Here is a 24,087-nt window from a genome sequence, read left to right on the forward strand (position 1 = left end):
ATTATTATTATTATTATTAGTAGTAGTAGTAGTAGTAGTACACATTTGTCTATTGTAAATTAAAGGCTGTTTACTACAGTAGTATACCTTATATACACCTATACACACTTTATATACCCTCATTTACACCTATATATACCTTATATACACTTACATACACCTTATATACACTTTATATACACCCTTTATACACTTATATACACCTTATATAGATTTATATACACATTTGTGTCTTTATTGCAATATATTATTATTATCATTATTATTATTATTATTTTGGTTCTAAAACTCTATTTATTTATTGAAAAATGTGTTAGATAGTTTTTCTTTCCTTGCATGCAATTTTTACTGTAATAAATCCCCTCTAAAATTAGCTAACTAAATTTCTGCAGGCAGGCTGTGTTCCAGTAGAGTACAGATACAGCATTTCAGTGCTTTTGTTTATAATCTATAATTTCTTAGTAATAAAATTAGTAATTGATTATGGCTTGACTCTAAAGCGAGTTAAAGTGCAGTGACGTCATCTCTGTGCGCGGGTAGCGGGTGAAGGGTGGCGGTGCTGCGGGCAGAGCGGTGGCGATCAGCGGATTATCAACATGAATTTTAGCAGATTATTATCGATTTCCAGATCATTAAAACTCTCTACATCTTTATTCCCGCCTCCAGCGAGATTAACAGCTCCTCTACAGCCCCGGCGCTCCGTCAGAACCAGCCCCAGCAGCGCAGCCTACGCTAAAGACCTGTTCCTGGGCAAAGTCAACCAGGTAAACCCACTTTATATACCTTATATACACTAATAAACACCTTATATACAACTTATATACCCTCACATACACCTTTTATACGCTAAAGACCTGTTCTTGGGCAAAGTCAACCAGGTAAACCCACTTTATATACCTTATATACACTCAGAAACACCATACATACACCTTATATAGCCTCACATACACCTTATATACGCTAAAGACCTGTTCCTGGGCAAAGTCAACCAGGTAAACCCACTATATACACCTTATATACACCTTATATACACTTATATACCCTCATATACACTTTATATACACTAAAGACCTGTTCTTGGGCAAAGTCAACCAGGTAAACCCACTATATATACCTTATATAGACTCATAAACACCATATATACACCTTATATACACTTATATACTCTCATATACACCTTATATATGCTAAAGACCTGTTCCTGGGCAAAGTCAAATAGGCAAACCCACTTTATATACCTTATTAACACCAATTAAAACATGGTATATACTTATATATCCGTATCTACGATAAAGACCTGTTCATGGGCAAAGTCAACCAGGTAAACCCACTGTATACACCTTATATACCCTCATAAACAACTTATATACACTCATATACACCTTAAATACGCTAAAAAACTGTACTTTACCTCATTATGTACACTAATTTTTACCTATATATCCTTATATTCCCTTGTATACATCTTTTTACGCTGCATATACACCTATATACACACGCGTATATACACCTTATATGCACTTATATACACTGGGAATGCTGCTGTTGCAGTGTAACTCTCAGGAACGCTGCAGTGCACTGTGTAATCTGAGTCAGGGTTTAGAATGACTGTAGAACATTTTGCCCGTGTATCAAGCGTTTCAGAGGTCAGATACTGATGCTGGGGTCGAGGTTAGTGAGGGTGTGACTGAATAAAACACACACATGTCATTTTTTTTATCTCTTTTTAAGTGAAATCGTGTAATACTGTAAGGTTTGCTCTTGTAGAAAGAGGTGTTTCCCTATCCGGAGATCAGTAATGAAGAGCTGCAGGAGATTAATCAGTTCGTGCCGCCGGTGGAGAAGTTTTTCAGTGAAGAAGGTGAGAGAAGAGATTCTTACTAGATATTTTAAGCTACGACCTTTACTGTCTGTTCCCACAGACACACACTGTGTGACATATTTTCACTGTTATGATAACTACAGTACTTTATTATATTTATTATACCGTAATGTCCTGTAATGACATTTTCCTTAGTTTCAATCCCTGTAAATAAACCCTGAGAAGTCCTGCTGTTAATACTGTATATCTTTATTAGTCGATTCAAAGAAGATCGATGAGGAAGCCTTTATCCCTCCTGAAACGATGGACGGACTGAAAGCACTCGGGTTGTTCGGGATCCAAATACCTGAGGAGTATGGTGAGTTCAGAAGACTATCAAACACATTATGATGATGGAACTGGCACTCATCAGGACCGCCACAGAAAAGAAAGAACAAGAGTTACCAGCCTCAGAAACATTTTCTCAGTCAGTTTTATGAGGTAGAGTCTCCTGGAATTCAGGCCTTCAGTTAACAGCTGTGCTGAACTCATCAAGAGTTAATTACTTGAATTTCTTATCTCTTAATGTAAAGTTTGAGAGCATCAGTTAAAGTAAAGTAGTGAAGAGGTAGAGTTACAGGTATACAGTGAATAGTGAATATTTCAGTAATGTTCTAATCCAGGTTATGAGAAGAAACAACTACTCAACTAAAAAAGAATAAAAAATATTTTAGGTTTTGAGAACCTTTCAAAAAAGTATCCCTGAGTGCAGTTTAAAAAAATGATGGAACTGGCACTCATCAGGGCCGCCCCAGGAAAGGATAGAAGAGCGAGAGTTTCCTCTGTTGTACAGGATGAGTTTATCAGAGTTTCCAGCCTCAGAAACCACACGTTAACAAACAGCTCCTCAGATAAGAGTATCTAAATACTTCACAGAGTATTTTAGTTTGTTTAACACTGTTTTTAAGTTACTACATGATTCCTAATGTGTTCCTTCATAATCTGATAGATCACTTGTATATTGTGTACTGTGTTTAAAAAGTTTTAAAAGTTTGATTTTGATCTGTACTTTAGGAGAACTAAAGTTTAGGAATATAAGTTTTTGTCTAAATGACAAAATGATGGTACGCTCATGAAAAACCTGGATAAGTGATGGAATTTGAAAATAGCAGTGATTCTCAGGCCTGGATAAGTTTTATAAAATTAAAATGACTAGAAAGTTTTGGAAAAGTCATGAAAATTTGGTCTATAAATCTAAAAATGTGCTTTAGTTTATTGAAGGAATAAATTTATTTTGAGCTACAAATACAAAACAAATCAGCTCAAAGTTAATTCAGTAATTTAGCTCTAAACAATAGAGCTCTCAGGATCTGACACACATTTTATTATTAAACGTTGTGTGACAGATTAATTTTAATTATAGTTTTAGTTGATTTTTGGTTTAAAAAATAGTATATTCATGAGAATTTGAACTTGAAGGCATGAAAAAGTCATGATAAAATCCTGTAAATGTATAGGTTAAAAGTTTATGATCCCTGATGATTCTCAGGAGGTCTCGGCCTGTCGAACACGATGTTCGCTCGGTTAGGAGAGATTATCTCTATGGATGGAGCTATTACCGTCACTCTCGCAGCACATCAGTCCATCGGATTAAAGGTGAGCTTTAGATTATTGATTTATGAAGCTTCTCTCGGACAGTTTTCTGTCCTGTGTATTTTTTATTTTATTTATTTATTTTAAGATTAATGATTAAAATACACTCATTTTTAAAGTACCGATACTAAACAATAAATTGGATATTGTACTGTTTTAAATGACAAAAATACTAATATATCTATATATGTATGTATATTAGTATATCCACTAATAGGGAGAATTATATAGAATTAAACCGTATACTGTCTCAATTAATGCACTGTTGTTGTTTTAGGGTATCCTGTTGGCTGGAACTGAGGAACAGAAAGCGAAATATTTACCCCGTCTGGCTTCAGGAGAGCATATAGCAGCTTTCTGTCTGACTGAACCCGGGAGGTGTGTTTTATTTAACATTTAACTGAACGTCTATTCTAATTCCTGTGTATTCTGCTTGAATTTTACAAAACCTGTGTCTTCTGTTTTTAGTGGAAGCGATGCTGCTTCTATTCAGTGCCGCGCCAAACTGACGGAGGATGGGAAACACTTCCTGCTCAACGGCTCAAAGGTTCTAATCATATTTATTTTTATTTTATTTCTAAGTTTTTTATCCCATTTTTTCCCCAATTTACTCGGCCAATTACCCAGTCCCCTCATTAGGACTCCCCCTAAAGCGCAGCGACTCTGTGGTTCTGATACATCAGCTCACAGACGCAGCCTTGTGCTGATCCACATCACCCTAGGAGTGATGAGGGGAAAGAGAGAGCGCCATCTACTGTACTGTACCCACCCAGAGAGAAACAGCAAGGACAACTGTGCTCTCTCGGGGCTCCAGCAGCTGATGGCAAGCTGCATGACCGGGATTCGAACCAATCATAGTGGCAGCGCTTTAGATGGCTGGACCACTTGAGCTAATTTTCTCATTCAAAATTGAATCATATTTAAGTGACACTCCCTGTACACTCTCTGCTCACTTTATTAGAAGCTTTTCTTTTATAGTTTTCTGCTGGTTTACAGTTTGATTCCAGCTATAAAAACTGTTTTAAAGCAGAATTTGTTCGCAATTCCCGAGCTTTTAGTCTTTTTACAAGTTCAGTTGACATGAAAATAAAGGTTTACTGAAATTATTATAATAATAATAATAATAATAAGAAGAAGTATCTCTGATAAGTCTCTGAGGAATGTTAATTCTTTATTTCTGTGTAATTCTCTCTTTAGATATGGATTTCTAATGGTGGAATCGCTGAAATTATGACAGTGTTCGCCAGAACAGAGGTGGTGGATAAGGACGGGCAGAAGAAAGACAAAATTACAGCTTTTATTGTAGAAAAGGCGTTTGGTGGGGTGAGCTGCGGCAAACCGGAGGATAAACTGGGCATCCGAGGATCAAACAGTGAGTTTATACATTTCACAATGCATTTATTTAGTGCACTAGAATAACTTTAATAACTTTACTAACTTTACTTGTATTTTTAAAAGGTGTAACGATACAGTCTGCTCACGATTCATTTCGATTCTGGATTCACAATTAAATTTACTCCCAATATTTGAAATACATTTTGAATAACAAGAAATTCATTTTTATTTATTTTAATCATATAAACAAAAAAAAATGCTTGTGTGCTTTATTTTTATTTTTTATATTTAGCTTACGCCCACTGGTTCTTTGTCCTGCACTGGAAGGATTGTGACATCTGCTGTTTAAACAATGCAACTGTGTAATATTTCATAAATGTTGCAACAAACCTCAAGTTTTTCAATTGCGATGCATCGATATAGACATATGTATATGTACACAGTTTTTTATTTGTTTTTTTTTTTTGTAGTTTTTAAACCTTGTTTTTCTATCAGTTTTATGTAGTGGAGCAGGCGAGGAATTCCATTCTTTTATGTATCTGGTTTTGGTTTTTTTGGTATTTTTGGTATTTTTGGTTTAGTATCTTGTTGTATTAGTTTCTCTTCTCCATTATTTATAACACATTTTGCTTGATAAAATTCTGAGCCATTTTGATTTTAAATATATATATATATATTTGTATCTGTGTTTATCTCCAGCCTGTGAGGTGACATTTGAAGACACAAAGGTGCCAGTAGAGAACGTGATTGGGCAAGTTGGAGATGGATTTAAGGTAAATGCTTAAAACAAATCTATTTATTTAATATTAGCTCTGCATCTTTTTTTGTTATTTCAGTCATTTCTCATTTTCTGTAAATAAATGCTCTAAATGAGAATATTTTTATTTGTAATTTGGGAGAAATGTTGTCTGTAGTTTATAGAATAAAACAACAATGTTCATTTTACTCAAACATAAACCTATAAATAGCAAAATCAGAGAAACTGATTCAGAAACATAATAAATCTGCATAATGTCTGTTGTTTTTTTCTAGATTGCAGTGAATATTCTGAACAGTGGGAGGTTCAGTATGGGCACTGCGGGTGCAGGCATGATCAAAAGACTGATTGGTAAGAACACATTAAAGGAAAGGTCTCATGGGTGTGTTCTTATAAACTATAATAATAAAATAATATAATAATTATTATATTGTTTTCTAGAGATGACTGCAGAATATGCTGGAACAAGGAAACAGTTCAACAGGAAGCTCTCTGAGTTTGGAATGATTCAGGTACAGTTATAGTTATACTACGCTATAAATATATCACCAAAATGATTTAGTATAGTTTTCTGAGGTGTTTTATGTGTGTTTTTGTTATTTCTGTACAGGAGAAGTTTGCTCTCATGGCTCAGTACGCGTATGTGATGGAGAGCATGGCGTATCTCACTGCTGGGATTATGGACAGACCTGGAGTTCCAGACTGCTCTCTGGAGGCAGCTATGGTGAAGGTATGATAATACAGTTATTCTTCAGTTAACAGCTGTGCTGAACTCGACAAGAGTTAATTACCTGAATTTCTTGTGTAAAATGTACTTTTATTGTAGTAAAACATGATAAAAGTTCTTATCTTTGATGAATAGCACACCTCCGCTCTCCCACAGCGTTCAGAGATCCAGAAATTTGAACAGTTTATCCAACAAACACCCTTCAGACTGGGAGATACGGGGCATAATTTACCCTGATAAATCACTTTTTACACCGTTATCCAGCTCAAAGTAGCTCCACACCTCCTTACTAGAATCCAGAGAGGAGAGTCCTGACATTTAAAACCAGGCATTAATAACTTAAAAAACTTCATTCCTTTATTATTTTTTCTTTCTTTACTTCTTCATTTATCAATTTATTAATTTATTAATTCCTTTCTTTATTTGGTTATTCATTTATTCTTCCTTTTTTTCTTTCTTTCTTTTATTCTTTCTTTCACTATTTTGTTAGTTCTTTCTTTATTCATTAATCAATTTCTTTCTTTCTTTTATTCTTTCTTTTATTATTTTGTTAGTTCTTTATTTATTCGTTAATTTCTTTCTTTCTTTTTTTATTATTTTTTTATTATTTTGTTAGTTCTTTCTTTATTCGTTAATTAATTTCTTTCTTTCTTTTTTTCTTTCTTTTATTATTTTGTTAGGTCTTTATTTATTCGTTAATTTCTTTCTTTCTTTTTTTATTATTTTTTATTATTTTGTTAGTTCTTTCTTTATTCGTTAATTAATTAATTTCTTTCTTTCTTTTATTATTTTTTATTATTTTGTTAGTTCTTTCTTTATTCGTTAATTTCTTTCTTTCTTTCTTTTATTCTTTCTTTTATTATTTTGTTAGTTCTTTCTTTATTTGTTAATTAATTAATTTCTTTCTTTCTTTCTTTTATTATTTTTTTATTATTTTGTTAGTTCTTTCTTTAATCGTTAATTAATTTCTTTCTTTCTTTTATTCTTTCTTTTATCATTTTGTTAGTTCTTTTTTTATTCGTTAATTTCTTTCTTGTAAACAGTGTATTTTTTATCTTCTTGTGCACTTTTAAAGTTTTGAAGTTACTACATCATTTCTTACGTGTTCCTTTATAATCTGATCACTTCAGATCACTTCACTTCATTTACTATGTAGGAAATAATAATGAATAAATAAGAACGTGTGATTGGTGCTGTTTGTCTGTGCAGATCTTCAGCTCTGAGGGAGCGTGGATTTGTACGAGTGAGGCGCTGCAGGTTTTGGGAGGACTGGGATACACCAAGAATTACCCGTATGAACGCTACCTCAGAGACTGCAGGATCCTGCAGATATTCGAGGTACTGTTACCCCTATGCCCCTAGGCAGAAAGTTCTCCAAAAGCAGTGTGTAAGACTGGTGGAGGAGAACATGATGCCAAGATGCATGAAAAAAAAACTGTGATTAAAAACCAACCAGGATTATTCCACCAAATATTGATTATTTCTGAACTCTTAAAACTTTATGAATATGAACTTGTTTTCTTTGCATTATTTGAGAAACTGATTCAGAAGCTGAAGTGATCTCTTCATTTTTTACAGAGCTATATACAGCCTCATATATTCTATATTCTATTTTAAAGCATTTTGCTGATAGTTGTACATTGTGTACATACCGATATGTATGTGACAAATTACCTTTAATGAGAAAATTTCAAATAGATTAGATTAGAATTAGATTTTCTTTGTGTTTTAGCATCATTATTTTAGAAATAGATCTAAAATTCTACATTAAATTAATCATATCATTTATTATTAAAATGTTAAAAATATATATTAAAACTATTTCCACACTTTGACCACTAGGTGGCATCATAGACATGCATCACTCAGGCCTTTAGGGCGTGGAAGATTATTAATATTTTCTTTTTCCTGCCTTTTCTTTCTGTTTTTAGGGAACCAATGAGATCTTGAGGATGTTCGTGGCTCTGACAGGGATGCAGCACGCTGGTAAAATAATAACAGGGAAAATAAAGTATGTATAATCTGTAAATAAAGGTGTGTATTGTTCTCAGTGTGGAGAAACGGCGGGAGATAAACGGATGCTGTTGTTCTCCTGCAGAGAGATGAAGAAGGGGAACGTGGGAACTGTGTTTGAGTTTTGTAAGCAGAAGATTATGGAGAATCTGGGAAAGACCGCGAACTTCGGCCTGACCGGCAAAGACGGGGTCGTGCACCCCAGCTTAGCGGTACTGAAACTCACCTGTTTATTCATATTTAACATAATATTCCCTTTAATTTAGCATTAAAAAAACACCTGTAGCGCTAATTTGTAATCTTTATTTGGATAAAATATAGTCCCGTAGATTAATCTGATGAATGCAGTTGTGTTGAAGAAATAAAACATGCATACAAATAAAATAACAACTAAATTAACGTACATTAGGGATGCATGATATTGGGGAAAATTTGAAATTACAGTGTTTTAATCTTCTGCTGTACAGTTTTATTGTTTTATTGTTCTTTTGTTTTATTTGACTCCCATTAGCTGTTATTACATAAGCAGATATTATTGTTGAGGGCCATCAGACATAACATACATAATAAATATCAATTACTTGTCATAACTATACTGGACATACCAATATATATATATATATATATATATAACAAAAATAATAAGAATACATACATGTGAAAAAAATATATATGTATGTATAATAATAAATTAGTAAAAAAAAATACATCATGTAGTTGTTTAAAGGAAGTGGAATAAACAAAAAAAAAAGGAAAAATAAATGTTAAAGAAAGACATTGAGTATACTTATACCTACTATACTATATACCTATATACATACACAAATATATATGTAAGTATGATAAAACAAAAATAAAAGACTGCTAATTATTAATTGGTGTTCTTGAAATGAGGTGTGTTCAGGTACATTTCTGGAGTTTTATCTTGTTTATCTTGGTAACAGAAAACACAGGAGCTCCACTGACTGAATACAACCTAGACAGACGCCAACAGTCAGACGTTCATCGCTATCTCGGTAACACAGGCGCCGTGCCGAGCCGAGCGTACACCCCCACTTATTACACACACATGAACACACAGCAGCACAAACCCAACTTTTACATCAACAATAAACAGAATAGTAAATAAAATAACATTGCTGTTCCCGTAAATGAGCTGCTGGAGCGCCTTCACAGCGTCAACCAGCAGCTCAGTTTCCTCTGCTGAGAAGAGTTTGTTGAACACGTCCAGGTAGCTGCACCGTTACAATAGCAATCCACCAAAGTCAGAGCTCACCTAGTTCTACTCTTAAAGAGAATGATGAGCAACAGAGAGACACTCTGATTGGTTTATTGCTCTGATTGATCTGATCGTTCTTCCTCTCTGAGTGACTCTTCATCACAGTCTGTGGGTCTGGTAACAGCGTCTGATTCTCAGCAGGATCTCAGACGAGGAACAGATGATGATGATTATGATGATGATGATGATGATATCAGTGTGTTTCCTCCACAGGAAAGCGCCACCATGTTTGAGGAGAACGTGGTGGAGTTCAGCTCTATTGTGGAGAGCTTGCTGTACCGATACGGAAAGGTGAAGTATTCCTATCAGCTCTCAGAATATTTAATATTACAGATTAGATTTATTCTGTAATGAAGATCGTGATCACAGACTGAAGGACAGAAAGAGAGACGGGGGACAAACTGATGGAGGAGTGGACGGACGGCTGTAGAGATGGACAGATGGATAACGGAAGATAGATGGGTAGAGATGGATAGAGATTTTGGATGGGTGGATGGGCCTGTGGCAGGAATAATTATGCAGATGGATGACTGAGAGTTAAAGAGGTATTTGATTGGTGGTTGGGTGGTAGGTAGACTGTTTGGTAGCTGTGTGTTTTTTGTACTTGATGGGTAGATTTTAAGGTGGTAGGTAGGGTTTTTATGGTTGTTGGAAGGTTGGTAGATTTTTTTTTTGTTGTAAAATAGGTGTTTAGGTGTTTGGTAGGTAGATTGTTTGGTGAGCTGGTAGATTGGTATGTTGGTAGGTAGATGTTTAGGTGTTTGGTAGTTAGGTTGTTAGGATTTTTAGGTGTTTGGTAGGTAGATTGGTGGGTTGGTAGGTAGTTTTTTAGGTGTTTGGTAGTTAGGTTTGTGGGTTTGTGCGTTGGTTTGTAGGTGTTTGGTAGGTAAATTGTTTAGTGAGCTGGTAGATTGGTATGTTGGTAGGTAGATGTTTAGGTTTTTGGTAGTTAGGTTGTTAGGATTGTAGTTGTTTGGTAGGTAGATTGTTAGGTTTGTAGGTGTTTGGTAGTTTGGTAGTCACGTTGTTAGGTTTGTAGGTAGATTAGTGGATTTTTAGGTGGTTATTAGTTGGGTTGTTTGGTTTGTAGGTGTTTGGTAGTTGGGTTGTTGGGTTTGTAGGTGTTTGGTAGTTGGGTTGTTTGGTGTGTAGGTGTTTTGTGGTGGGTAGTTGGGTTGTTTGGTTTGTAGGTGTTTGGTAGTTAGGTTGTTGGGTTTGTAGGTGTTTGGTAGTTGGGTTGTTAGGTTTGTAGGTGTTTGGTAGTTGGATTGTTGGGTTTGTAGGTGTTTGGTAGTTGGGTTGTTGGGTTTGTGGGTGTTTGGTAGTTGGGTTGTTTGGTTTGTGGGTGTTTGGTAGTTGGGTTGTTTGGTTTGTAGGTGTTTGGTAGTTGGGTTGTTGGGTTTGTAGGTGTTTGGTAGTTGGGTTGTTGGGTTTGTGGGTGTTTGGTAGTTGGGTTGTTGGGTTTGTGGGTGTTTGGTAGTTGGGTTGTTTGGTTTGTGGGTGTTTGGTAGTTGGGTTGTTTGGTTTGTAGGTGTTTGGTAGTTGGGTTGTTGGGTAAGCTGGTAGATTGATGCTGTAACAGATTGTATAATCTGTGCTCTGCAGTAAAACTCGTTGGTAATCCGGCTGCAGTTTTTCCTCTCTGTGAGGATTAATTGCTGGTTTGATCATTTCCTCTCTACACATTTGTGGAATAGCTCTGTAGAGCGCGCTGTGTGTTTAAGGTCCCGCGGTGTGGTTGCCGTGGCTCGTTGCTGTAGAGAGGTGAGGGGTGATTAGTGTGTAGCGCTGCAGGGACCGAGCCGTCCCCTACTTCCTGTTATACGGAGCTAACACTCTGCTCATGTGTGAGACAGCTGTTCCTCTCTCTCTCTCTCTCTCTCTGTCTCTCTCTCTCTCTCTCTCTCTCTTTCTCTCTCTCTCTCTCTCTCTCTCTCTCTTTCTCTCTCTCTCTCTCTCTCTCTCTCTCTGTCTCTCTCTCTTTCTCTCCCTCTCTCTCTCTCTCTCTCTCTCTTTCTCTCTCTCTCTCTCTCTCTCTGTGTCTCTCTCTCTCTCTCTGTCTCTCTCTCTTTCTCTCTCTCTCTCTCTCTCTCTTTCTCTCTCTCTCTATTGTAATCAGGATTTAATAATTCCTGGAACGGCTTTCACTTTCTAAACTCTGTTCTTCCTCTGCAGTTTTGCTACAATTCATCTTTGTTTTCATGTGAAGGAAACATTTAAAATGAAATAAATCTTCTTACCGCAACACACACACACACACACACACACACACACACACATCTGCATTCTGCATGGCCAGATCAAAGAGCGTCGTCAGAAACTTTTACATTTCATAAATCTTAGGCTCATATAAAATTATTTTGTTGACAGGAAAAAAAACACTTTCAAGTTTATTTTTAAAACATTCTCACACAAATATGAGATAAACATATGAGTAAAATAGCACTACTGAGGAAAATGTATGAGTAGAATAGCACTACTAAATTTAATTTATAAGTAGAGTAGCACTACTGAGGTAAATATATGAGTAGAATAGTATTGCTGAGGTTAACGTATGAGTAGAATAGCAGTGCTGAGGTAAATGTATAAGTAGATTGGCACTACTGAGGTAAATGTATACATATAATAGCTCTATTTAGGTACATTTATGAGTAGAATAGCACTGCTGAGGTAAATGTATAAGTAGATTGGCACTACTAAGGTAAATTTATACATATGATAGCTCTATTCAGGTACATTTATGAGTAGAATAGCACTGCTGAGGTAAATATTTGAGTAGAATAGCTCTGCTAAGGTAAATGTATGAGTTTACTATGGGCTTACTTATTTACTGTTGTGTATTTTATGTTTTCTGCTTTTTTTTGATGGATGTTTGTGTTTATTTTAGACTATAGTAGACGAGCAGCTGCTGCTGAAGAGAGTTGCTGATATACTGATTCATCTTTACGCCATGACGGCCGTCCTCTCCCGCGCCAGTCGCTCCATCAGCATCGGCCTGCGTAACCACGACCACGAGGTACCGGCCCCGCCCATAAAACTACCAACACCATAATATACAACACAGATTCACCTTAACCATTACTGGCACATTTATGGAATCTGTACAGATATAAATAATATAAGTGGATATCATCAAAGATCTGGTGGATATGTATATTTTCTTTCTATCAAGCAGCAAAAAGTTTTTTAAATATTAGTTGAGGTAAATGTATGAGTAGAATAGCAGTGCTGAGGTAAAAGTATGAGTAGAATAGCTCTACTGAGGTAAATGTATAAGTAGAATAGCACTGCCGAGGTCAATGTATGAGTAGAATAGCACTGCTGAGGTAAATGTATGAGTAGAATAGCAGTGCTGAGGTAAAAGTATGAGTAGAATAGCTCTACTGAGGTAAATGTATGAGTAGAATAGCAGTGCTGAGGTAAATGTATGAGTAGAATAGCAGTGCTGAGGTAAATGTATGAGTAGAATAGCTCTACTGAGGTAAATGTATAAGTAGAATAGCACTGCCGAGGTAAATGTAAGAGTAGAATAGCAGTGCTGAGGTAAAAGTATGAGTAGAATAGCTCTACTGAGGTAAATGTATAAGTAGAATAGCACTGCCGAGGTCAATGTATGAGTAGAATAGCACTGCTGAGGTAAATGTATGAGTAGAATAGCAGTGCTGAGGTAAAAGTATGAGTAGAATAGCTCTACTGAGGTAAATGTATAAGTAGAATAGCACTGCCGAGGTCAATGTATGAGTAGAATAGCACTGCTGAGGTCAATGTATGAGTAGAATTGCACTGCTGAGGTAAAAGTATGAGTAGAATAGCAGTGCTGAGGTAAATGTATGAGTAGAATAGCAGTGCTGAGGTAAATGTATGAGTAGAATAGCAGTGCTGAGGTAAAAGTATGAGTAGAATAGCTCTACTGAGGTAAATGTATAAGTAGAATAGCACTGCCGAGGTCAATGTATGAGTAGAATAGCAGTGCTGAGGTAAATGTATGAGTAGAATAGCAGTGCTGAGGTAAAAGTATGAGTAGAATAGCACCGCTGAGGTAAATGTATGAGTAGAATAGCACTGCTGAGGTAAATGTATGAGTAGAATAGCACTGCTGAGGTCAATGTATGAGTAGAATAGCAGTGCTGAGGTAAAAGTATGAGTAGAATAGCTCTACTGAGGTAAATGTATGAGTAGAATAGCAGTGCTGAGGTAAAAGTATGAGTAGAATAGCTCTACTGAGGTAAATGTATGAGTAGAATAGCAGTGCTGAGGTAAAAGTATGAGTAGAATAGCACTGCTGAGGTAAATGTATGCGCATAATAGCTCTATTGAAGTACATTTATGGAACATTAATAGAAACTGTACAGGTGTAAATTGGCTGGATATCATCAGCAATCTGGTAGATATGTATATTTTCTTTCTATTAAGCAGCACAAAAAGTTGTTAAATGTTAATTTTACATTTCAAAACCCTTTCCTTTACTGAGGAATAGGACTCTCATGATAACTCTTAATTATTTATTTTTGGAAAAAAAAAAAAAAATATATATATATATATATATATATTTTTTTTTTACAGAAATAAATGTGATAAACTAAAATTATTGTAATTTAAAGACCAATTTATAAAAAAAAAAAAAAAACGTTCAAGACATTGAAAGAAAGAAAGAAAAAATATTAAAACAATACATTGTGCAGCCTTATTAACCGCTAATAAGTGAATTACAGAAGGACGTTAAGGCCAAATTTTAAATTTACATAATAAAAATGAATTTATCACAGTTTCCACATTAAAGTTAAAAGCACTGGCCTAAACCCAGCTTTACTCCACAGCATTAAAACCAAGCTTTTAAAGCCTGTTTTTAGTGAGGTCAGAAGGTTTTCCACACCAGCCAATAACAGGAGACCGAGGAGAGAGATCTCAGCTATTCATCTTCTGATTAGAAAAATGGAAGGAGTGAAATCCAGGCTCTGTTTCTGCTGGACGGATGGAGAGATGAATGAACAGAGGAAGGAAGGAAGTAAAGAAAACAGAGGAGGGGGAGGATGTGGAGGTTAGGATACTCTGGGTGATGGAGTAAATACTGAGCGTTGTTTATTTTATTCGTTTCTCTGTGAGGAGGAAACAGTGGGATGATTCTTTACAGAGAGGAGGAGGAGTGATCTCACTGAGAGCTGAAGAGATTCAGGATCTGAGCTGAGTTTGGAAGGAGATCAGAGGTTTTACATGAGTTTCAGTTTTATTCTGAGGAACTAACTCCAGTGCTCTCTTCAGCAGAGCCATATTTACAAGCTTTAATCTCAAAATACAGTCCTCATATCTCTGAATTAAAGCATTTAAGAGTCTGTATTATGAAATAATCCAAAATATGTACTGCTGGGCGATTTTCACGATTAATTCAGTTAATTCGATTCAGTTAATACAGTTAAAATGCGATTTTCAAAATGGATAATCACAATTTTACATCTAATCTAAAATACCTGAAAACGCTACTCATTTCTGAAGTGTTTATCCTTCTTGTAAGGATACCATTGGTTACCAATGCCTCCCACAGACCGACCCGCACATATTTACTAAACATTCCTCCAAAGACTATACTCAGTCTGTACCGAAAAACAGTTCCAGCACTTTCCACACAAACACCCGGTGGAATAAAGCTTATTTTTATCTAGAAATAAATTTACAGTTTCTAAAAAAAACTGCAGCATCATCGTCCTTCAGTGAGGATCTGTGATTAATTGTAGAAAACAATAATAATAATAATAATCCCTCCTTCAAAGTTTCTATTATGCCTCATTAAGTGCGTTATTTCTCAATTTTCATTTTTTATATATATATTTTTAACAGGTAAACCTAGTTTTGAACCATTTCTTTGTCTTTTGTAGTTAAAGTTTTTAATAGGGGGAAAAAAATCCATTAAAATCGAAAATCAGATTTTTTTTAGGCCATAATCTCGCAGCAGTAGTTTGATGTATCATGTAAAAAATTTTTTTTATCATGCATGTCTTATCACCAAACTAAAACTTCCAGATTTCACATGAACGCATGTAGGTTAACAAAAGTTCATACTTATCATGTTTCACTACAACCCAGTCAGTCAATTCAACACCGTAATTCTCCTTTAACTCTTTTAACTCATTTAACTCAGGTATCTAATTGTAAATGTTGTGGTTTGCTGATTTAGGTGCTGCTCGCTAACAATTTCTGCAAAGACGCTTACTTTAAAATCAACTACTGGACTGCTCAGCTGCAGAGACGTGAGTACCACCACAAACCATACAACTCTATAAAAATGAAGAGAGCACTTCAGTTTCTGAATCAGTTTCTCTGATTTTGCTATTTATAGGTTTATGTTTGAGTAAAATGAACATTGTTGTTTTATTCTATAAACTACAGACAACATTTCTCCCAAATTCCTAATAAAAATATTCTCATTTAGAGCATTTATTTACAGAAAATGAGAAATGACTGAAATAACAAAAAAGATGCAGAGCTTTCAGACCTCAAATAATGCAAAGAAAACAAGTTCATATTCATAAAGTTTTAAGAGTTCAGAAATAATCAATATTTGGTGGAATAATCCTGGTTGGTTTTTAATCACAGTTTTTTTTTCATGCATCTTGGCATCATGTTCTCCTCCACCAGTCTTACACACTGCTTTTGGATAACTTTATGCTGCTTTACTCCTGGTGCAAAAATTCAAGCAGTTCAGTTTGGTGGTTTGATGGTTTGTGATCATCCATCTTCCTCTTGATTTTATATATATATATATACAGTTGTGGTCAAAAGTTTACATACACTTGTAAAAAAACATAATGTTATGGCTGTCTTGAGTTTTCAATAAGTTCTACAACTCTTATTTTTCTGTGATAGAGTGATCGGAACACATACATGTTTGTCACAAAAAACAGTCATAAAATTTGGTTCTTTCATAAATTTATTATGGGTCTGCTGAAAATGTCACCAAATCTGCTGGGTCAAAAATATACATACAGCAACAAAATTTGTCAATTTTGGTGATGTAGCGAGTTGTGTCAATCAAATTAGCTTCATGTCATGGCCTCTTCACTTCTTGTAAGTGATTCTGATTGACTACAGCTGTTGAATTCTCATGAGCCCATTTAAATAGGGCTCATTTGACCCAGTGATTAGACTCAGCTACAAAAGCTACAATGGGAAAGTCAAAGGATCTGAAAAAGCGAATTATTGACTTGAACAAGTCAGGGAAGTCACTTGGAGCCATTTCAAAGCAGCTACAGGTCCCAAGAGCAACTGTGCAGACAATTATACGCAAGTATAAAGTGCATGGAACAGTTGTGTCACTGCCACGATCAGGAAGAAAACGCAAGCTATCACATGCTGCCGAGAGGAGATTGGTCAGGATGGTCAAGAGTCAACCAAGAATCACCAAGAAGCAGGTCTGCAAGGATTTGGAAGCTGATGGAACACAGGTGTCAGTCTCCACAGTCAAGCGTGTTTTACATCGCCATGGACTGAGAGGCTGCCGTGCAAGAAAGAAGCCCTTGCTCCAGAAAAGGCACCTTAAGACTCGGCTGAAGTTTGCTGCTGATCACATGGACAAAGATAAAACCTTCTGGAGGAAAGTTCTCTGGTCAGACGAAACAAAAATTGAGCTGTTTGGCCACAACACCCAGCAATATGTTTGGAGGAGAAAAGGTGAGGCCTTTAATCCCAGGAACACCATGCCTACTGTCAAGCATGGTGGTGGTAGTATTATGCTCTGGGGATGTTTTGCTGCCAGTGGAACTGGTTCTTTGCAGAAAGTAAATGGGATAATGAAGAAGGAGGATTACCTCCAAATTCTGCAGGAAAACTTAAAACCATCAGCCCGAAGGTTGGGTCTTGGGCGCAGTTGGGTGTTCCAACAAGACAATGACCCAAAACACACATCAAAAGTGGTAAAGGAATGGCTAAACCAGGCTAGAATTAAGGTTTTAGAATGGCCTTCCCAATGTCCTGACTTAAACACCATTGAGAACATGTGGACAGTGCTAAAGAAACGGGTTCATGCAAGAAAACAATCACATTTAGCTGAACTGCACCAATTCTGTCAAGAAGAGTGGTCAAACATTCGACCTGAAGCTTGCCAGGAGCTTGTGGATGGCTACCAAAAGCGCCTAGTTGCCGTGAAAATGGCCAAGGGACATGTAACCAAATACTAATGTTGCTGTATGTATATTTTTGACCCAGCAGATTTGGTGACATTTTCAGCAGACCCATAATAAATTTATGAAAGAACCAAATTTTATGACTGTTTTTTGTGACAAACATGTATGTGTTCCGATCACTCTATCACAGAAAAATAAGAGTTGTAGAACTTATTGAAAACTCAAGACAGCCATAACATTATGTTTTTTTACAAGTGTATGTAAACTTTTGACCACAACTGTATATATATATACTTTTTTTAACTGGTATGATTTAAAATGTTAAGTTGTAAGTATTCAAGTATAACAGGAACTCTTGCTCTTTCTTTCCTGATGAGTGCCAGTTCCATCATTATAACGTTTTTGGAAGTATTTTATTTTCGACTGCAATTCAGGATATTATTAAAATGACTTTTGTCCTTTTTGTACTTGATTTTACTTAGTTAAGTAGTTCTTGACACTTTTTTCTTCACTAAAAAAAATAGAGATTTTTTTTTTTGCATAGTTTGGATGACTTTAGTATTCGTCAAAAATTTTGAACATTTGAAAATGATGATAAAATACTGAATTTTAAGTGTGTCCAACCTTTTTACTGGTACTGTATATCAGAACATTCAGCTGTTAGAATTATTATTTTTAAATACATTTTATAAAAGTCTTATAAAGTCTTATGTGTTTAGCTTAATTCCAGTATATGACTTATTATTACAGTTTTCTTAAAGTGACATTAAAATGAATTTTTACGTACTTTTACCTAATCAGTGAAATATATATTAATTAACTGTGTATTTATTCCAGATTCCCCAGAGAACAACGACGACAACATAAAGAAGATCGCTCAGTTTGTTCTGGAGAAGCGAGCGTATACCTGCTCTCACCCTCTAGACCGAACCTTTTAACCTGCATCACCTGTATTAAACATCACCTGACCGTTTCCTGAGTAATGACTGGGTGTAAAAATCTGGTCCTCAGCTCTTATTTACTGGATTTTATCAGCAACAAAACCTCTTAACTCCTGCAACGGTTTTTACCACAGACAATAATTCACACACTTGGAGAGAAAAAGGAAAAACATTGAGACTAAAAACTCATTCATAATAAAAGCTGCAGAGTGGAACACTATCTGAATCCTGTAAACAGTAAATAAAATGATGGTTGCGCATTGCGCATCATAGCAACACCTTAGCAACCACCTAGCAACACCATAGCAACCACCCCAGATACCGTAGCAACACCTTAACAACCACCTAGCAACACCCTAGTAACCTCTTAGCAACACCATAGCAACCACCCCAGATACCGTATCAACACCTTAGCATCCACCTAGCAACCACTTAGGAACACCATAGCAACCACCATGGATACCATAGCAACGCCTTAGCAACCACCTAGCAAAACCTTAGCAACCACCCCAGATACCATAGCAACGCCTTAGCAACCACCTAGCAACACCATAGCAACCACCCTGGATGCCATAGAAACACCCTAGCAACCAATTAGCAACACCATAGCAACCACCCCAGATACCCTTGTTAGTTCCGACCCTGCAGTATGATTGGCTGAGAGGCATTCTATGAATGCCATTATCAGCCGGTAATGCACTGTAACTAACCGAAGCTCTCCATGTACATATTACTCCGCCCACATACAGGTAACCTAGCAAGCATTCAGCGCTTACAAACTAAACAGAGCAGCAATGGAACTATTTTAACTGGTGGAGTTTTTATAACCAATCAGATCCTTTTTTCTCCTCCTCTTTAACTCTTTAGAATATTCCAATAAACTAAAATAAGTGATAATGGAACTGTGATATAATTACAATTATATAATATAATAATACAGTGCATTACCGGCTGATAACGGTACTCATAGAACGCCTCTCAGCCAATCACATTGCAGGGTCAGAATTAACTGTGGTATAATTACTGTTACATTTGAGTTTGCAGTCGGATGGTTTGGTGCGAGTCCTTTTCCAAGTGGTTATTTTACAACTAATTTCTAAGAAATTATTAATGTATAGTACAAATTATTGTCTTTGGTAAACAACAATGAATATATATATATAAAACAATACACTCCTGTCAAAAAGTATTAGGAACAGAGATCAAATTATGATTGCAATCAAATTATGTCTGCTATAGACTGAAAAAAAATGAGATTTGAGTTCCAGATTAAAATTTAATGAATATAAGATAAAAAATATTAATATTTCTGTATTTATTTCCAGGTATTTACATCTGGATCTGATGCACAGCTCAGAAAATGTTTTTTTTTTTTTTTACCCCACAGTTGGGGGTTTACTCCCTTCAGTCTCCTTTTTCATTTTTTTTTTTCAGTTTACAGCAGAAATAAAGGGACCGAACTCACTGTTCTAATACTTTTATAGGTGACTATATATAGCAGATATTGCCAAATCACTGGTGTATTATTTTAATGTAGATAAATATTCAATAAAAGTGCTTCCTTTGTTAAAAGCTACATTTATTACGTTCATTAAACTGGTTTAAATTGTTTTATATTTTAATTATGGAGCTCATATCTACATATCTGATGGTACAACAGTTTAAGCTGAAATAGAACTGAAACAGGTTTATTTTCCGTTTGTTTTATTTAATATGGCGGCTCATTTTATAACAAATAACAAAACCAAAGTGCTCTTTAATAAACACTCGCTCTAAAAGTGAAAATGAGCAAACTGATGTTTGTTGTTAATTGTATTGTAACACTGTTGGTGGATTTTGATGATCACAGGAGGAAGTTTCTGGCTGAAAACGCACATTTTTACTGTTTATTCAGATGCTGCTCACTGGGTTAAAAAGCTAAGGTTAGTTAAACTGTTAATAAAATAAAAAATAAAAATGTAAAGGATGGATTAACTTTATTTTATCATGTCTGTTTTCTTTATTCTGTAAAAGATCAGCAATGCTAATGTAGCAACTAGTAGTGGCTTTATATATTGTATTTTTACCTTTTTACACTTTTACACCAAAGTTACATATTAAATATATTCTTCTTACTGGTTTGAAGCTGCAATTTTAAAGTAAAAGTGCCAATAAATAAAGAGGAGGATAAAGACAGAGAAATAATAACAATTAATAACTTAATAAATTAATAAATACAAATAATATTCCTATTATTAAGTCATATCAATATATATATATATATATATATATATATATATATATATATATATATATATATATGATACAGATAGAAAAAGAAATACAGTAAAAATAATAAAATAAAGTATAATAGTAGATTATTTTATTGTGTGTATAATGGAGATAATGCAGTTTAACACAGTAAAACAACAATAAACACCAGTTATTCTGTATATTAAAAAGAATGAAGTCAGCTGTACAGAATGAGCAAGTATTTATATAGTTATATAATAATTTAGCAGTGCAAATTGTAGAAATGTAAACAGTGGACAATAAAAAACGATTACTACAGAATATGGTAAAACTATAAAGATCAGACCAGAGTAGCTGGATTGAAAAAGCAGTTGTATTTAATACCAACAGCATTAATTTACAAACTAATATTAACTCATAAATCCATTAATTTACATTTTAACTGTCTAAAATAAAGTGAATAAAGTCTTAAAAAGTCTCAAATTAAAATTATTATATATATAGATAATTAAGGTCTTAAATTGTCTTAAATGAGCTTTAAGCTTATTTATAATGTATAATGGAGACTGCTTTAAGTCTTCTTTAACTATTCTGTATGGTTCCTACATGCAGTTCAGTGTGTTGTTTAACGTAATGCAATTTAAATATGTTATGTTGGCTCTGTTCTGCATCACAATGGAACAAATTTGGAAAAAAAAGATAACAAATAGGAACTGTTAAGTTTTGATTTCCAATATAATAAATTATTTTCTAGCAAAGAAATGATGACTACATTTTTGGGTCTGAAATTATATGTATTAAGGTCTTAAAAAGCATTAAATTTGACCTTTAAAATGATGCAGAATCCCAGTTTCAGCAAATATGGGGAGGCAATGCTCTGGTGTCCCCAGTATTGGGTTCCAATGGCCAATTCTGGCACAACTGTGCACCCTGCAGCTTGATTTAAGGCACTGTGTCAGTGTGTCTTTGCTATCGTAACGACAGGAAAGTACACCTTGCACAGCTTAAATTCTATACTAAAACTATAGCAATTTAAACAGTGCAGGTGGAAGGTGTGAAAATAGACTGTTGGAGGGGGGTGTAAGATAGCAATGAACATTGCAAAGTTTTTAATGAGTGTATCATGAGGTTTTGTCTTGTTGAAAAATGCATGGATGTTTCTAGAAAAAGGTGTAGTTTTGAAGATATTTCTCATTTGAGATGTTGGTTTTACGTTCCTCTTGGGGACGGTAAATTACAGATTGGTGCATCAGATAAAGCTGGGGAGAAGTTTCTGGTTAATCCTCTGCAGCTATCAATCACTGAGCATTATCCAGGTCACATAACTGGCAACCAAATACCAACTTAATCTCAGGGTCTGTTTAAAGAGGAGGATCTGAGACCAGAACTGCACTAAAACTCAAGAATTCCCATAAAAAAACGCAGTAGCTTCTCCTGAGGATCACTGTTGGGATGAAACCAGACGCTCATGGAGTTCCTCTACCGGTGCCTTGCTTTAAGAAAAATTAAAAGGTGAGTCCTCTCTCTCTATTTTTAGATCTGTCAATTTTTGTGTCTTGTAACATAAATCTGATGGTATAATCCAACTTGCAAAATGCAAAAATGGAAAAATCTGAAAATAATGAAACAATTTACTGAAAATAATGAATTGAAAAAGTAGATGAAAATCTATTACATAAAAAAAAAAATAATGAGTTTTTAAATCCAATTTTCTATTTTTGCATTTAGTTCATTACTAATATTTACACTGACCAAGTTGCATTAAACCATCACATTTTTGTTACAAGATGCAAAAATGGACAAATCTAAAATACAAAAAAAATAAAAGATTATTTTTTTCAATTCTTTTAGCGAAAGGCAGAAATAAAAAACAAAAAATTGGGAAAACATCAAATTAAAATGTAGTCTAAAATAATACAAATAAATGTTACCCTGACCTTTTTTTATTTGATTTGATTGTTTTTAGAAAGGATGCTACTAAAGAGATAAGTTAGTACTATTTTCTGTAATACAAAATACTGTAGATAAAATGATAAAACAGGATAAAACAGCTTCCTATAGAAGTGTGTGTGTGTGTGTGTGTGTGTGTGTGTGTGTGTGTGTAGTTTGTAACTGTCTCTCTGCTTTTTGAAAGTTTTTTCTCTTTTTCAGCAGTTAGAGTTTCAGTACCGCCCCCTTTTACTCACACACACACAGCCGTGTTGGTTTTACTGTCCTTGTGAGGACTGTCTATTCACGTAGTAATAATTATAAATGCAGGTAACTTAAGCTACCTCTACACCTACAGCTTAACTTCAGTGACCAAAATTAAATCATTTGACTTGAGATTTTGATTTTCTGATTAAAATACTATTTTTTGAAAAAATAAATAAATAAATAAATAAATAAATAAATAAATAAAAGGTTTTAAAGGTGTTAGTTACCCTGTAACATTACCGTTAAAAAGAAATAGGTTCCAGGAAGGTGTGATATACCCTATAATAGTGGTTTGCATTTTTTTTCCCCCAAATGAACAAATAGTAGTAGTAATAAATATATATATTTATATATACACATATCCATATTTGTTTACATTCAATAACAGCAAATTGTACAAAATCCAGTGTACAAAATTGCCAAATGAACAAATAAACTAAAAACAAAAAAAAGTAATTTTAGTATTGTAAAAAAATATAGCATATTGCAAACATGGACTACGTCTCAGTTTCAACAGTAAAGGGAACAACACTTAGATTTTAAAGCAAAATAACATGAACACAATATCACCCAGCCTTACATTAACTAGTGTTCATTAAGAAATCTACTCTAGTCTCAACTCTTAAACAATAACTGAACCCTCCTGTTTAGTTTATTTATCAGGAACAGTAATGGTGTTTCTGGGTCAGTTTGACTCGGTGCATATTTAATTATCCACAAGAAAACAAAATAAATCATAACAAGCAGTGTGCATATATTTTATTATTAACTCCATTACTAATTATTCTATCAATATTTGGTGCAATGGTGTTTCTTACCTCTAACAGGTAATGATTCAAATAGGATAATTCACTCGTTTTTCATTCAAATAATACATGTTTAAACTTTTTTGTTAATGTTTCACTACTTTATTACTTTATATAAGACCAACATATAAAACATATTTTTAATAGTTTTACAAAACATTAAAACATAACATTGCACATTTTAGTTTTATTTTTTGAGTTGAGTAAATATGTGAGATTAAAACTTTTCATTT

General features: G+C 34.6%; 1 protein-coding gene and 2 long non-coding RNA genes across 14 annotated transcripts; all 3 read left to right on the forward strand.

Annotated features, from left to right (window-relative positions):
• The first annotated feature begins 512 nt into the window (after positions 1 to 512).
• Positions 513 to 20,599, forward strand: acad9 (acyl-CoA dehydrogenase family, member 9). Of its 2 annotated transcripts, none has more exons than XM_022682456.2 (18): positions 513 to 764; positions 1,768 to 1,861; positions 2,079 to 2,180; positions 3,351 to 3,457; positions 3,732 to 3,832; positions 3,923 to 4,001; positions 4,652 to 4,826; positions 5,489 to 5,562; positions 5,822 to 5,897; positions 5,988 to 6,058; positions 6,157 to 6,276; positions 7,483 to 7,611; positions 8,205 to 8,284; positions 8,372 to 8,498; positions 9,779 to 9,856; positions 12,453 to 12,581; positions 15,735 to 15,807; positions 18,517 to 20,599. In XM_022682456.2, exons 1-18 carry the CDS (start codon positions 597 to 599, stop codon positions 18,615 to 18,617), a joined length of 1,884 nt encoding a protein of 627 aa, XP_022538177.1. In that variant the 5' UTR covers positions 513 to 596; the 3' UTR covers positions 18,618 to 20,599. The 2 variants fall into 2 exon arrangements, with proteins under 2 accessions (XP_022538177.1, XP_049327774.1); XM_049471817.1 differs by lacking the exon at positions 513 to 764 and adding an exon at positions 1,299 to 1,321.
• LOC125787511 (uncharacterized) lies at positions 9,863 to 12,430 on the forward strand. Of its 2 annotated transcripts, XR_007429408.1 has the most exons (4): positions 9,863 to 10,624; positions 10,656 to 10,817; positions 10,942 to 12,235; positions 12,360 to 12,430. It is a non-coding gene; the product is annotated as an uncharacterized LOC125787511 (long non-coding RNA). The 2 variants fall into 2 exon arrangements; XR_007429407.1 differs by having other exon boundaries at positions 9,863 to 10,817.
• On the forward strand, positions 12,590 to 14,082 carry LOC125787504 (uncharacterized). Of its 10 annotated transcripts, none has more exons than XR_007429390.1 (4): positions 12,590 to 12,984; positions 13,109 to 13,263; positions 13,419 to 13,728; positions 13,760 to 14,082. It is a non-coding gene; the product is annotated as an uncharacterized LOC125787504 (long non-coding RNA). The 10 variants fall into 10 exon arrangements; XR_007429386.1 differs by having other exon boundaries at positions 13,419 to 13,666; positions 13,698 to 14,082; XR_007429388.1 differs by having other exon boundaries at positions 13,109 to 13,139; positions 13,202 to 13,263; positions 13,419 to 14,082.
• Positions 20,600 to 24,087: the final 3,488 nt, after the last annotated feature.

This window comes from Astyanax mexicanus, chromosome 24, assembly GCF_023375975.1.
Source record: "Astyanax mexicanus isolate ESR-SI-001 chromosome 24, AstMex3_surface, whole genome shotgun sequence".
NCBI classification, from domain to species: domain Eukaryota; kingdom Metazoa; phylum Chordata; class Actinopteri; order Characiformes; family Acestrorhamphidae; genus Astyanax; species Astyanax mexicanus.